This window comes from Podarcis gaigeae (assembly GCF_964106915.1).
Source record: "Podarcis gaigeae genome assembly, chromosome: 4".
Taxonomy (NCBI): domain Eukaryota; kingdom Metazoa; phylum Chordata; class Lepidosauria; order Squamata; family Lacertidae; genus Podarcis; species Podarcis gaigeae.
Genome location: NC_139677.1, coordinates 56086880 through 56101695, shown reverse-complemented (window position 1 = coordinate 56101695; position 14816 = coordinate 56086880). Strand labels below are relative to the sequence as shown.

At 39.9% G+C, this 14816-nt stretch overlaps 1 protein-coding gene across 2 annotated transcripts in view; it reads right to left on the bottom strand.

The window, feature by feature from the left end:
• The window catches only part of SCAF4 (SR-related CTD associated factor 4), a 42886-nt gene that overhangs the window by 2504 nt on the left and 25566 nt on the right, over positions 1-14816 (bottom strand). For both annotated transcript variants that reach the window (XM_083736213.1, XM_083736212.1), the window contains exons 14-19: positions 14207-14320; positions 13404-13560; positions 12329-12486; positions 10989-11142; positions 10413-10508; positions 10138-10326 (exon numbers count right to left, since the gene is read on the bottom strand). In XM_083736213.1, the coding sequence (XP_083592339.1) occupies positions 10138-10326; positions 10413-10508; positions 10989-11142; positions 12329-12486; positions 13404-13560; positions 14207-14320 (868 nt within the window). The remainder of the gene's footprint in view (positions 1-10137; positions 10327-10412; positions 10509-10988; positions 11143-12328; positions 12487-13403; positions 13561-14206; positions 14321-14816) is intronic.

Below are 14816 nucleotides of genomic sequence, written 5' to 3'. Positions count from 1 at the left end.
TGTACTGAAGGAAACAAACTTTGATCAGACCCCAAATGGTCTCTCTCCAAAATGGCCTTACACTTCATCTGACATGTATGCTCAAAAGCATAGTAGTCTTTTAGTCCTGCAAATTTAAAACCTTTTTCCAGCGGGCGCCACTACCAAGAAGGCCCTCTGCCCCTGGTTCCCTGTAACTTGGCATCTCGCAGCGAGGGAACCGCCAAAAGGCCCTCGGCGCTGGACCTCAGTGTCCGGGCGGAACGGTGGGGTGAAGATGCTCCTTCAGGTATACTGAACCGAGGCAGTTTCGGGCTTTAAAGGTCAGCACCAACACTTTGAATTGTGCTCGGAAATGTATTAGGAGCCAATGTAGGTATTTCAAGACCAGTGTTATGTGGTCTTGGCAGCTGCTCCCAGTCACCAGTCTAGCTGCCGCATTCTGGATCAGTTGTAGTTTCCATATGACCTTCAAAGGTAGCCCCACATAGAGTGCATTGCAGTAGTCCAAGCGAGAGATAACCAGAGCATGCACCACTCTGGCGAGGCAGCCCGTGGGCAGGTAGGGTCTCAGCCTGCGTACCAGATGGAGCTGGTAAACAGCTGCCCTGGACACAGAATTGACCTGCACCTCCATGGACAGCTGCGAGTCCAAAATGAATCCCAGGCTACGCACCTAGTCCTTCAGGGGCACAGTTACCCCATTCAGGACCAGGGAGTCCTCCACACCTGCCCGCCTCCTGTCCCCCCAAAACAGTACTTCTGTCCTGTCAGGATTCAATCTGTTAGCCGCCATCCATCCTCCAACCGCCTCCAGACACTCACACAGAGCAACTTTCTGACAATCTATTCATATTACTAAGAGTCTTCCAGGTGGGTTGATAGTAAGCTTCTAAAGAATTAAAGCTTCTAAAGAACTGGCAACTGTTCAGCTTCCTGTCACCTTTAAGCAGGAACAAGCTTGGTAAGTATTTTTCAGAAGAACCATGGGGATTTCATAACTTCTCAGTGTCATCATTCTCCTTAACTGCAAAGTCAAGTGGTCAAATGCCTAGGGAAATAGTAAATGACCCCTGGATTGTTAAGTCCAGTCAAAGGCAACTATTGGGGTGTGGCACTCATCTCGCTTCAGGCCGAGGGAGCCAGTGTTTGTCCTGATACATCTTTCTGAGTCATGAGGCCAGCATGACTAAACCAATTCTGGCACAATGGGACACTGTGACAGAAACCAGAGCACATGGAAACGCTATTTACCTTCCTGCCACAGCAATACCTATTTATCTACTTGCACTAGTGTGCTTCCAAACTGCTAGGTTGGCAGAAGCTGGGAGCAATGGGAGTTCACCCTGTCTCGCAGATTCAAACTGCCAACCTTCCAATTGGCAAGCCCAAGAGGCTCAGCGGTTTAGACCACAGTGCCACCTGTGTCCCTTTGGTCAAATGCCTATCGGTATGGAAACCAAAGGCAGCTACTAAAAATAAGAAAGTAGCTTGTATATATATTGAACCTAGGTTTAAATAGTATTTAAGATTCTAAACATTTTTTTAAAAACGTGCCTGCAAGAACTTGTGAGTTTCTAAGTTTTATGGAATGTTAATGACCATTAAGCCTGCAGAAATAATACTAAAAACTAGGCCACCCAGTTTTAGGGATGGTATTTCCAGTTTCACATGAAACAACCACAACAGTAACTTTTCCTGCTTGCTATGGCTACTTTTGGGAGGCGGGGGTAGGAAGCCAAGCTACTGCTCAATCACCTATGGTAAAAATCTGAAATTTTACACCCCGGAGAAGGGGAGAGGGTTTAAATCAGGTGAGGCTAGTGTGTGGAGCTCCAGATATTGCTAGATTCCAGCTTCCATTGTCCCTAATGGCCATGCTAAACAGAGGCTGATGAGAACTGGAATCCAACAACAGATGAGCCAACGTCAGGTAAACTATGCAAGTCATCATTTAATCCTGTGGTTCAGAGTAACTAAGACAGAGGAAACCAGAGAGAAGATTAAGTGGGCTGCTCACATCCCCAAGAGCTTGTAAATAGTATTCTAAAGGGACGGAATAGGGTTGGGGATTCATGCTTACTTTTGGTGTGTGGATGTGTTACATTTCTCCTTGCACTATCCAGGGATATTTTATGAGGAAGAAAAAGGACGATGACATCTTTCTCCATTTTCTGCTGTCAAAAACCATCCAACTCCTCCCACAATTGAGCCAGTCTCAAACAGAAACCCTCTAGGACCATACAGAACTGCTGGGAAAGGCTAGGGTGTGCATCATTTCACCACCCCCTCACACACGGACCCACACACAGTCTGAATAGTACTGCAAGGTGCCTATTCCAGGCTGGCTGAAGCAAAGAACACTCCTTTGAAGGGATGGCAATACGCTACAGAATTATCTTATAAGTTCCTCTTGCACTTGTCATAATAAGATTTGTTCCATGAAGTGGAAGCTTCTTATTTTCCCATGTCAGTACATGCCATTTACTGAGAGTTCACTAGTAAACTTCCCTTAGGAGTCATTTTCAGGTTATGATAGGAAAAGTGACAGCTAAATGGCATTCACAACATAAAGAGTTCAGCAAGTTTTCATGCTCTGTCCTTAAGAACAATAAAACTGAAAATACCTGTAGGCTTAATGAAACTAAGAGATGAAATATGCACCAACTGTTGTAATACCACCAAATATCTGAAATGCAACAATGTAGTGAATCCAAACAGTTCTTGAAATATCAAGAGCAATGCAGAAAAGATTACGAACTAGGCCATAATTTACCCTAGCACAAACCTAGTTCTCAGATTTCTGTCCTTGGATTAAAAGTTCACTGATTTGAAAGCCATGCCAAGGAATTAAAGTTCATATGCTTGCTAAATAGAAAAGGTAAGCGATCCCAACCCACTGCTAGTTAATATTTCACAGAGATGAAGTTTTGTAATTATTTGCTTGAACTGATTATATATGGCACAAACTACCTTAGCTTTTTCTCCAGCTGAATTTTAGCTTGGTTTCAACTTGGCCGACTTGGCAAGGAAGTTACAACTTGAAAGCTTGCACACCACTCTTACCAATTTTAACATTCCTGTGCACTGGCCATTACAGCAGAAACTATGCTTTATACAGTGCTAATACACTCATTCGGACCAAGTTATTGTTTTTGCTAAATATGGTTAGATTTGTGTATGGTTTTTTAAATTGTTAACTGTTGGATGACTATTAAATACGCTTTAGACACATTAAAGATATATTGGTGATGACAATTTGCTTTGACTGGGAGAAATACTACATTCACACCTGTTCTCTATTCCAGAGTTTCCTGTTAATTATAAGACTTGTGGCCACTTCTCATAATCATTGTTTTGAGAAGTCATGGTGCATTTGTTTCACACTGGGGCAAGTGCACAGCCAATAGCATTTTACACAAGCAGGTTTTTTGCAGTATCCAATACAATATTATTTCCCAGCTACACTTTCCAAGAACTTTGTAATCCTGCTGTAATTTGGTTGGTCAAGGACAGTCATATCTCGGGTTAAAGTTGCTTCAGGTTGAGCGTTTTCAGTTTATGCTCCATGGCAACCCGGAAGTAACGTGACGCTTGCGCATATGCTCAAAATGACGTCACGTGCATGTGCAGAAGGGGTGAATCGTGACCCACAGGTGCGGGTTGCATTCTCTTCAGGATGTGAACGGGGCTCCGGAACGGATCCCGTTCGCATCCAGAGGTACCACTGTACTTTGAACATTTTTCTGTAGCAGACTGAACCCCCTGTCGCATTGCTACAAGTTTTTTGGGGTTGGCAAGGAGTTTTTGTGTATTTTCAAGTCAGGGTTTCCTACCGCTAAACTTATGAATGTGTTTATATAAAATTTCCAACTCGTCAGGCATCAGCAATCTTATACTCCTAAGGTGTAGATGTGCATTTTCAATTCCCCCAGCTCAATTCCATATTTCTTTAAGAATTCTGTGCCACACAGCAATACACAGAAACCTAAACACATGAACTTATTTCAGTGTTCACCTATCTCATGAGATGGGAGTGAAAAACAGCAGCAAGATTATCCCCCTTGCCAAAGTGGCAGTACTTATGTGCCACACAGAGGATAATATGCTGACTAAACATTGTACTGAACGTGGAACACAGGGTTGTGATAATTGCAGAACACATAAAATGTGGTTGGGGAACCCTTGGCAAATCAGTCATGGAAGAATAAGGCAAAGAACCAGTTCTCTAAACAACAATTGGGGTATGAAAAGTGGGGATGTATAGAAAATACAGCAAGGCAGAGGTGAGCAGGCATCAGGTTTGCAGGATTGACTTTGTTTTGTACTGGGACCTCAAGATCCACCAATTGGTACCTGGTGCAAAAGACACTTAAAATTAAATAATTTGGAGCCCAGGAATTTGTTTTGAGTATCAGAACTGAACAGAGTTCGTAGTCCTTCCACACAAACATCCACTCATTACCTCAAGCTATCCTCATTTCAGCAATGTACTATGGGGCGAGGAGAGCCATTTTGCAGAGACTGTTATGAGAGACAGAAATCTTCGCCAATCTACTGCAGTTCACACAGATTTCTACCTGTGGATCCCAACCTATTTCTTCCCAATCCCAGACTAAGATACTCATATAATAACAGGATCAACATAGTCTTCTGAAATCTACCTCCCTGTTACTCATTTAATAAACTTTTAGTTTTAAAAAGTCAACAAAATTTAATTACTTTTAGTGCTGGCTTAGATCAAAAACTTTTTCATTTCATTGTAAGTCATTAAGTAACAAGCAGAACATAAGTGAAACACATTTCACAAGTAACAGAAAAGATGACAAGCTAAAAAGAAAATTTGTGGAAATTCATAGATTAGAATGCAACCAGAAGAACTGTGTGTTATATCATTTGATATGGAATCTTCAGCTAGCAGACTGATAGCTTCACAATTATGGGATGTCTTTGACAAGCTGAACAAAATAATTCTTGAGTATCACTGAGTAACTGAAATAATTCCCCCCTCCCAGAGTGCCTCATCATTTATCTTAAGTCTCTGAATGTTTTTTTAAAAAAGAAACACATGACCAACAAATTAATTAATGCAGGCTGCTCAAATGAGAAAACATTAATTAAAAACTCAGATATTAACCCAGAAACAATTTGCAAAAATCTAATAGTGTAATAATGTAATGTTATCAGTCACCTTGAGTTGGAAATTGTACTGTAACTGAATACCTATCACTTTGAACAATCACAGAACTTTGAATGTCTGAAAAGCAGCAGGAATCTTAGAAGATATACTTAAAATCTGTATAGGATTGTGTGCATGCTGTGACTCCATTCGAGTGCAGGGGGGAAACCAGAATGTGATTGTAGGCACAGAATTCAAGCTTCCCAAGATTAATCAGTTTTCATTTAAAACAAAGGGGCGGGGGAATCTAGGCCTTATGCTTCCCCTTTCGGATCATGAACAAAATAAATTATACAAAATTATGTATATGGTTTAGCTGTGTAATTCATGCAGGTTGCAGAGTTCATATTTTCTTAGTGCAGAATTTCAGTTACTTCCTGTCAACATTTACAGAAGCAATGTGGTGTTGTGAACCAATGTTTATGTGTATTTCAATTCAAAGTTACATCACACACTTGTTTAATCATTTAAACACATAAAACTGTGGATTATTTGCGATTCAACTTTTTTAAGCTATCAAATCCGCATTCCCATGTGGAAACATTACTTGGGGGATCAGCCACCCCAACTTTTCTGGAACTGTATCTGTAAAAATGGCAGCAATCTAGGACCCTTTTTCCTGACACATCTGGAAAGCATTATATTCCGTATGTCACATTTCTACATGGTAGAGCTGGCATGTCACTTGAAAATACTTGGGATGTTGCCAGAAATGTGTCTACATAAGATACTCCAAAGCAAACGCAACTCTGGGTAGTCTCTTCAGAAGAATCTTCCTGTTTTCCATTCATGTGTGATGCATTCTTCCACGTTGTTCCCTGTACAGAAGATTCTCTACCCCCAGTACAGTTTTCAGATTAAGTTATGTTTCTCAGAATTTCCTTAAGCTATGATTTCATAGCCTTTAAAACATGAACGTATATGCTATTTAAAATCACAGCAACTTTAAAAATCTGCAAAAGCTTTTCATTAAAATTACTGCATAGAACTAGTTTAGCTTTCACAGGCCTTGAATGAAAGACCTAGCAGAAGCAGCTTCTACACACCTTTAGGTTGTTGGTGGCACCCAGAAATAACTACAGAATATACACAGGGTCTTGGAATCCAGTTGCTCTTAAAGAGGATTCAGGTATTATAAATGCGAGGATACTGCTGCTAGAAAATCATTTTTGAACTGGGCTGTCTGCAAACCACAGGCTCATTTTCAAGAGCAGCTATGTAGATCCAGCAGACAGTATACAAGTTCTTATGCAAGTAAAAGTGGCAGGCTTCCAGGCGTACTTTGCTAGCACAGGGACCACATAATATGCCTCAACCACATCAGTACTTTTCAACACTGGCGCAGCATGCGGCTCCAACCATATAGCAGCAGTTGTTCGGCCATGCCTCACTTTGTAAAATCTGGATCAAGTCTGAGTTAACTTATTCAGTATATACAACTTCATTAAATGGCAGCTGTTTGTCAACAGTGAATATTGCAAACAACCATGAAGGAATGGGATTTGCTTTCTGAAACATCAAGACATTCTACACCTCATCAGACTGAGAGCAGAAATTAAGACCGACGTCTTTGGAAATGTACACTATCCTCTGATGCTCTGCTTTACCCAAACTGTATGTGAAAGGCTCAGGCCAGCCCTGTTTAAATACATCCGTTTCATTTAATATGACCACCAGATAGGATACCTGGAAGAACTCATGCAAGCATTTGTGCACAGGAGTCAAGACTCATATTGACAGATGAAAACCAGTAATTAAGAAGGTAAAATCTTGAGTGGATTGTCTGCATTTTTATTTTTCACTTAAGCAAATTCCATCTCCCTTTCAAGAGACTGCCAGCTGGTGATGCCTTTGCAATTCATATACTCTTGCGCTTCATCCAACTCCTGAGCACAACTTGATATGACACTGAGATTGTGCCCTGAGCCATTCATGTTAAGTAATCAACAGATTTGTTTTTTAAAATTTCTACTTCAAAGACCACTGATATAACGATTAAGTGAATACAAGGTGTCATGAGCATGAGCTCGCTCTGAAGTATTAATCACTGCTTTTTGCAAAAGACTTCTGAGGGGCCCAAATAATGTACTTCTTGTTGGTATCATTACTGTGGTATGTCATATGATCTCCATTATGTTCAATGTGTGTAAGATGCCAAAGCATTAGAAAGGTGTCAATTTTGAAGAGCGGTACCTCCAGTATATTGATGACACCCAGTTTTCTCCCTTCCTTCCTTCAAAGCCTGCCATGTAATTTCAGAATTTATATAATGCTTGCAGGAAGTAAGCAAGAAAGCTGATAGAAACAGTATGGAGAAGAATGAATTATGGATAGTTGGTAGTCTTGATGACATCTATTGCTGATAGCCTTCCTGCAATTCTTTAGGCTCAAGATGTTCGGGTATTCTGAATTCATTGTTACATGTCTGATTCCATGCAGAGGTCAGGGACATTTATCTTACCAATTTCCACCTGCAATGCCTCAGAACTGTGATCTGTCAAGCAGGTCCTCATACCATTCCCCATAAAACTGAACACTAAGTTTACTTAAACTTAGATATGTTGATCTAGCTTGTGTAGAATGCAGTCACCTCAACTAGAGAAATAAAAGTTTGTTAAAATACTTGAGGTCCCATATCTCAGCCGGATAGCTATATAGCTTTCCAGGCATAACTGCACAGATGTTTTTTACATCAGTCCCTTAACTGCTTTGCTCCAGTACAGCTTAAAAGGAAACATTTCAATTCACTCCAGATTTTCATGTAGCACAACAGTACCAGGGATTATAGAATTTGTCTTCCTAGAATATTTACCAAGACCAGGCATTGTGACATTTGGGTAATCATTTTTTACATTTACAAAAAATATTTATTTTATCTCCTCTCCCACCCCCACCCCCGCCCCACACTCTTTCACACACACAGAATCACTGATGACAACAATTATGCTTGTACAATTGTATGTGATTTCCAACCATCTTGGCTTTGAGTCCTGGAAGACCTGCTACCTGCCTTGAGGGCTTTTCCCACCTGGCCTGGGAGGGCAGAGCTTTGACTGACTTCAGCTACAAAAGCTGAGGCTGCTGAACAGAATCTCAGGCAGTTGTACTGTTTAAGGCGTTTTATTGGAGGCAGGGTAGATACTGTTGTTGCTCTTTATTCTTTGTATATCTATTTTGGATCTTGATATACATGGAAATCATTCAATTTGTTTGTGTACCTTTTGATGTTTTGTTTATTGCTTATGACTACTTTTGTTATGTTTGTAGTTATGTAATTTTGTATATGTTGCACCCACCTTCAGCATCCTTTTGACTTTGAAAAGGCGGCATACAAATAAAATTATTGATTGATTAACCATTTGTATATGACACATTAAGACAATATTATGCTTGGAATGCTGCATATACAACCGAAGCTGTGGAAAATATTCACAATGGGTTGCCAACAGCTAGCATAGTCCAAAGTGGAAATAAGGAGGTTTCAAACCAATGAAGTGCAATTTTAGCAAAGCTTTCCCAAAAATGTTGTGGAAGCAGTAATTCAGGTGATTTGGGCAAATGATCGTGATACATTTGAGAGTTGTGTGATAAATGAATTCTTCTAGAAAGACAGTCTGGGCCAAAAAGAACCCCACTCTCAATGCACTTTCCTGAAAATGTGGAAGAGTATGGAATGCAAGTCTGCACTGGTGAGAAATTCAGGTGACAAAATGGTAGACAATTCTTACATAAGGAAACAGACGAGGAGTAGAAGGAAAGCAATGGTAGCAATGGCATTAGATGGTTACAACTTTCTTGTATGCTCAGGTTCAGACCTCTATATTAGGATGTGTACAGATGTACCTAATTGTAGTTGTGAGCACATTCACTGCATTTGGGCAAACGTACAAGCTACTGCTTGGAACTGAGCTCAAGAGAAACCTGTTCTGGGTTTCAGGAGATGTTTTGCACACCACTAATTGCCTGGCTCTTTGTGTCAACCATAAAGCTACTTGCCCATTCTTCCGAGTTTAAAAAGTGTTTAAATTTTTTTAAATTATTATTCAAAATGCCATGTAGCTGAGCAGATAAACATGCTAAGTATCTGAAAACAAAAATCAAACTTATGCATACAAACTTACACATACCAATATATCCTGAAACATGGAGGAGAGAGAACCTAAGTGAGAGGGAGGGACCCTGCTTCCAATCTGAGGGCTGAATTGCTTCTAGGGGAACATTCTGGAAGCTGCATGTGAGTGGTTGGGGTCAGAGGCAAAAGTGGGTGAAATAACAGGTGTGACTCTTATCTTGATATAGTAAACCTCATCCCAGCTATACAGAAGTGAGAGGTTTCTGTTTGCATGTACACATACTTTTCTATCCAGAGTCCTTACCGTAGTTTAAGGACAGATTCCAGCAAGCCAAAAACACTGGAGGGGGGCATAAAGAATGGCCAGAGAGGGGTGTGGCCCGAAGAGAGAGAGAGAGTAGCCTGAATGGGGGTGTGGCCTATGGAGAGGCCTGAGACATGCATTTAGTCCCCAGTCCTGATGTTATCCCAGAAGCTAAGGGGACGGCAGAATATTTTAAGGAATAAAGGCAGGGAGAAAACAGTTCATCTTCAGGGTCATCTACACACCTACACCGACTCCTGGTTTCAGATATTTCTATACACAGCCATTGGTGACCAGGAAAAAAACATCTCTGGCAAAAGTAAACCCATAACCCTGAATCTGCTTATATATTTCCTGAGTCCCCTGGATTTGTTTTACTAAAACGTACCTAACATAATCATTTCTCTATACTGAATCACTGCTTCAATCTTTCATTATTTATAGTGGGTACTTGCACCGTTAAATGCTTTACTCCCCACCAAATTACACAGGAAAACACTGTTTTCTAAAATTTTGACTTCCTAACTATTGACAAAGTAGAATGAGTACTTTTGAAAGAAAGAAAAAGCACATATGTATCCAGCAACTGAAAAGTGAACTTACCAAGGAGTGGAACTGGTTGGGTGACAGAAGCTGAGATACTTGTAGAAGTTACAGGTGGCGGAGCATTTGGATATCCTTTGGAGCCATCTGCATTTTCAGCATTTCCTCTAGCTGCAGAAACTACTGTTGGAATGGGGTTTCCCACAGAAGAGTCTTTTGTAGTGTCTTCATTTATATTGGCCACAGTAGCTAGAACAGTGATATTAACAGAGATATTTTCAATGGCATACACTTGCGATACCATCAACTTTAATAACATAACAAATTAGACTTACAGTTTGGGATGTTTACTCCTGGAGAAGGAGGAACAGAGACCGGAGGAACTGAAACTGGGGGGTTAATAGGTGGCGGTGGTCCAGGAGGAAGGAAACCTATGAAGACAGAAATAACAAAGCATCACTACAACAGAAATCCTTTATGATGTTGTTGTTGTTGTTGTTGTTGTTGTTGTTGTTGTTTAGTCGTGTCTGACTCTTCGTGACCCCATGGACCAGAGCACTCCAGGCACTCCTGTCTTCTACTGCCTCCCGCAGTTTGGTCAAACTCATGCTGGTAGCTTCAAGAACGCTGTCCAACCATCCCATCCTCTGTCATCCCCTTCTCCTTGTGCCCTCAATCTTTCCCAACATCAGGGTCTTTTCCAGCAAGTTTTCTCTTCTCCTTAAAAGGAAAGGAGTACCCTTCCACAACTTGATACCCTACATATGTTTTGAACTACATCTCCCATCCACCCAAAGCAGCATGGCAATGGTCACAGATAATGGGAGTTGGAGTCCAAAATATCTGGATGTCACTAGGTTGTAGTAGATTCACAATTCATATGTATGAAAATTATGAGAATATCTAATTACCTGGAGGCAAATGCATTGGGTTGAAGCCAGGCCTCAAAAAAGGCGGAGGTGGAACTCCAGGACCAAATCCTGGAGGTGGCATTCCCATGGGAGGGGTAAATGTAGGTGGTTGAAGTGTACCAACCATTGGCGGTCCTGGCTGGTGTGGTGGAACCTACAGTGGAATGAAAAAAATTACTCACCAATAATTCTACAGCTTTTTACTCATAGATATTGACTTACTGAGCATGAAGACTTTGTGTGACATTTTAACAGAGCCAACTATTAGAATTCTGTCTCTCTCTCTCTCTGAATAATGTGTAGACAATTTATCTTACTAAAACTCTTTTTCAGTGGAATCATTTACATGGGAGATAAGGAACCACAAACGTTTACAAGGAGCTTTCTTTGTAGTTGTCATTTCAGAATCTGCCATTAGATAATGAGAAAAGTTACTTTTAAAAATGAAGAATGTGTTTGCATTGTTGTGTGCTGAATAAAAAGCAATACAGAAAGCTCCAGCAGCATTTAAATCAGCCTTTCTCACCCTGATGCTCTCAAAATGATTTGGGCCACAACTCCATCAGCTTCAGCCAGCACCACCAAGCTGGCTGCGGCTGATGGGACAAATGGTCTAAAACATCTAGAGGGTAACAGGCTGGTGAAAACTGATTTAAAGAGTCCCTTGCTTTTAAGTGGTATCTTTAGATTGTACAGTTAAACTTCACCTCTTGGCATAGGATCTTCAATAAAAGAATAATAATTGGACTGATCATAGGTAAGAGAAAGACAATTTTACTTGCATAAAATCTTAGAGCAGTTAATTTATCAGATATTATGCACAATTGTAAGAACTGTTTGAAAGTGTTTTTGAAGTGATTTCAATGAAGTTTGCTTTTCAACTAATGCAATTAACACATAAATCAACAGTTTCAGTGCTGATGGCCCTGCATGTTTTGCCATCATTTAACCAATTTGTCAACTAGTTATCAGGTTAAGTTAAACCTATAGTCCTTATCTAATCAATCTAAAGCTAAATTCTCACATTGCTTTTTGACACAACAAAGATACTATAACAGGTTGTACCACGTGATTTCTTCATTTGAATGCGCCTTCAAAGCAACTAATTCTGATATTTCTTCTGTATCAGGTATACTTTTAGTTAGTACTAAACCTTGCTGTATGTTTCAAATGTGAATTTTCATCATGTAAAAGATGTACTGTAATACCATCATATGGTATGCGTGTCAGCATGTCAAAACAGTGCATGAAATTGCATCTTACTTCTCAACAACAAGATGAACCAAGCTTTAAAATTTCCACGTGCAAAAATGAGAAATCAAAAAGAGAAAACAACTTACCTGTGGTGGAGGCACTGTTATTGGTGTGGGCATAGGAACAGGCATTTGAACGGACATATTTTTAGCAACCGGAGAAGTTTGTTCATTATGTGCAGCGTCTCCTGCACCTCCATTCTGGGCTACTTGGTTTTCTGACTTTTTTGGAATTCCTTTCCATTCTACAGGAAAGATATAAACATCAATTATAAGAATGCAAAATATTTAATCTCAATTTCTGCCTTACAATGCAAGTGTAAAGTCTGCATTAATTTAATTAATGCATTAACTGATGATATGTATAGTGTACATCATGGCCAACCCACTTATTTGTCCCAATGGCAATCACAAATACTATCTGAATCTGTTTAGGGTGACAAAAGACAATTTTTGGAATGTGCACATATAGTTTGTTCAGCAAAAGCACAGATTTGTTTGAAGTATTTTTCCTGCAGCCCCATTATCTATCTTTATAACAGGCACGTTGGGTAGAATCCAACACTGCACACGCAGACTTCCATTCACACAACCAAAATTCACACTCCTCTTTCTCCTGCAGCCCCTCATAGGTCCCATTCAGCTCCATTTATGTGATTTATTTATTTTTTTGAAAGAGCGCACACAAAACTCTGCATTTAAATTTTATGCACTTTATACATAACATACTATTTTTATGTAAAATATGGATTTCATCATAAAATATAAACTTTATCAAATTCTTTTAAATATAACTATTTTTGTCCACACTGAAACTGTACTGCATTATCTGCATATGTATGTAATTGGACTAGGAGCTGCATTTCAAACCACAAGCAGGTACAGAAGCATCAAATCAGGTAAAAATTGACTGAATAAACATCTATTCCCTAATTATCAGCCCTCTTTCACACTACCAAGTAAGTATTAGAATTTATGTTTGAATTAGATTTCACGCTCCAAAGGGATTCATATTCAAGTGAAATTCTACTTACAAGCATCTCCTAAAGTTCCACCCCAAAGCAAGCAGAGTAAAACAAATGACTTTTTTTTAACAGATTCAAATTATTTCACTTGTAAGACTTTTTATTAAATATTTGTTTTCCATATATTTATCTCTTACCAGGACTAAGTGTTTCATTGTCCAGCATTCCTCCTTCACAGAAGCTTTCCAAATCTTCAGGCTTAACTTTGCCCCATGGTATGTAGGTAACGCCTAATTCTACATCCCAATACTGCTTATAGTCTGGTTTAATTCCTTTATTTAAAGCCCATGCAATCTGAAGGAAAACAGCAACATACCAGTGATTTCCTTCCTACAGTGAACCTATACTTGTTCAGCACAACTAAAGTCAGAAAGCAAAACATTTTACCCAAGAGTAGACCCACTGAAATGAATAGACCTAACTTTGTCTTACCATTTATTTCAGCAGGTCTACTCTGAGTGTGACTCACATTCAACACAGCCCACATACAATGGAAAATCTGCAGAGAATAACATATTGTAGCCCTGCGAAAAATTCTTGCAACGAGATGACCAAAGACAGTGTCACGTAATTAAGGAGTCCTATGCAAGCCACATAAACTGCCTCCAAATAACATGGTGATCCGTTCTGTTTGTAGGAGCTTACCACTTGGCTCATCCACCACATAGTTATCATAAATAAACATTCCCCCAACCCTGAGCTGCATGGGGTTTTTCTTACTGTTACCAAATATTTTTTCCAAAACCTCTCTGGATTAATTGATTGCTATGGATGACAATGGTGTCTGCAGCAAAACCAATTTCTGTTTTCACAATGAAAGTGCTCCTTCCTCTCTTCACTCTTGAAAATATTATCCCATAGAAATCTTCTTTGGGGGGGGGGTTTGAGGGAAAAATTTCATCCTATGAGTTAAATTTTTATTGAAAAATATATCCAATACCTTTATAAATTTCTGATTCACTTTAAAGTTCCCACGACTCAGTTTCTGAAGAGCACGGTATGCATCTTGTCTTTCCACCATTACAATATAGGCACATCCCCTTGGTGGTATCATCTGTTGTAAAAATAAAAACATTGCACTACTAATAAACAAGAATTCCCATAAATTTTGCAAGGAAAAAGTGCAAAGTCACAAGAAATTTGTTTGAATGTGTGCCTTATTTCCTTTTAAGGCATAAATCAGTGGAGAGAAACCTCTAGCCCTCAACCCTAATTGCCAAAGGTCTCAGTTTGGTCTGCAAGGCCATTTGCCACAAACCATGTCCACTCAACAAACACATGACATCATCCTCATGGTGCAGCTCCCTCTTCACTTGCAGGAAAAGGTTTGACTTCAACTCACTACCTCCAAACAGAGCAATTTTCCTCTGCAACAAGCACCTTTGAAGTCAGTCTGTGAATCCAAAGTGCTTTCTGAAAATGGAGAAAGCAACCACGCCCCCATACTCTACTGTCAGCTGCACTAGGCAGTTTCCAACAGGGAACTTACCAGTGCAACCAATACCAGACATCTGCAAAGGAAAAATTCTCCATTTACAGTTTGAATCCAA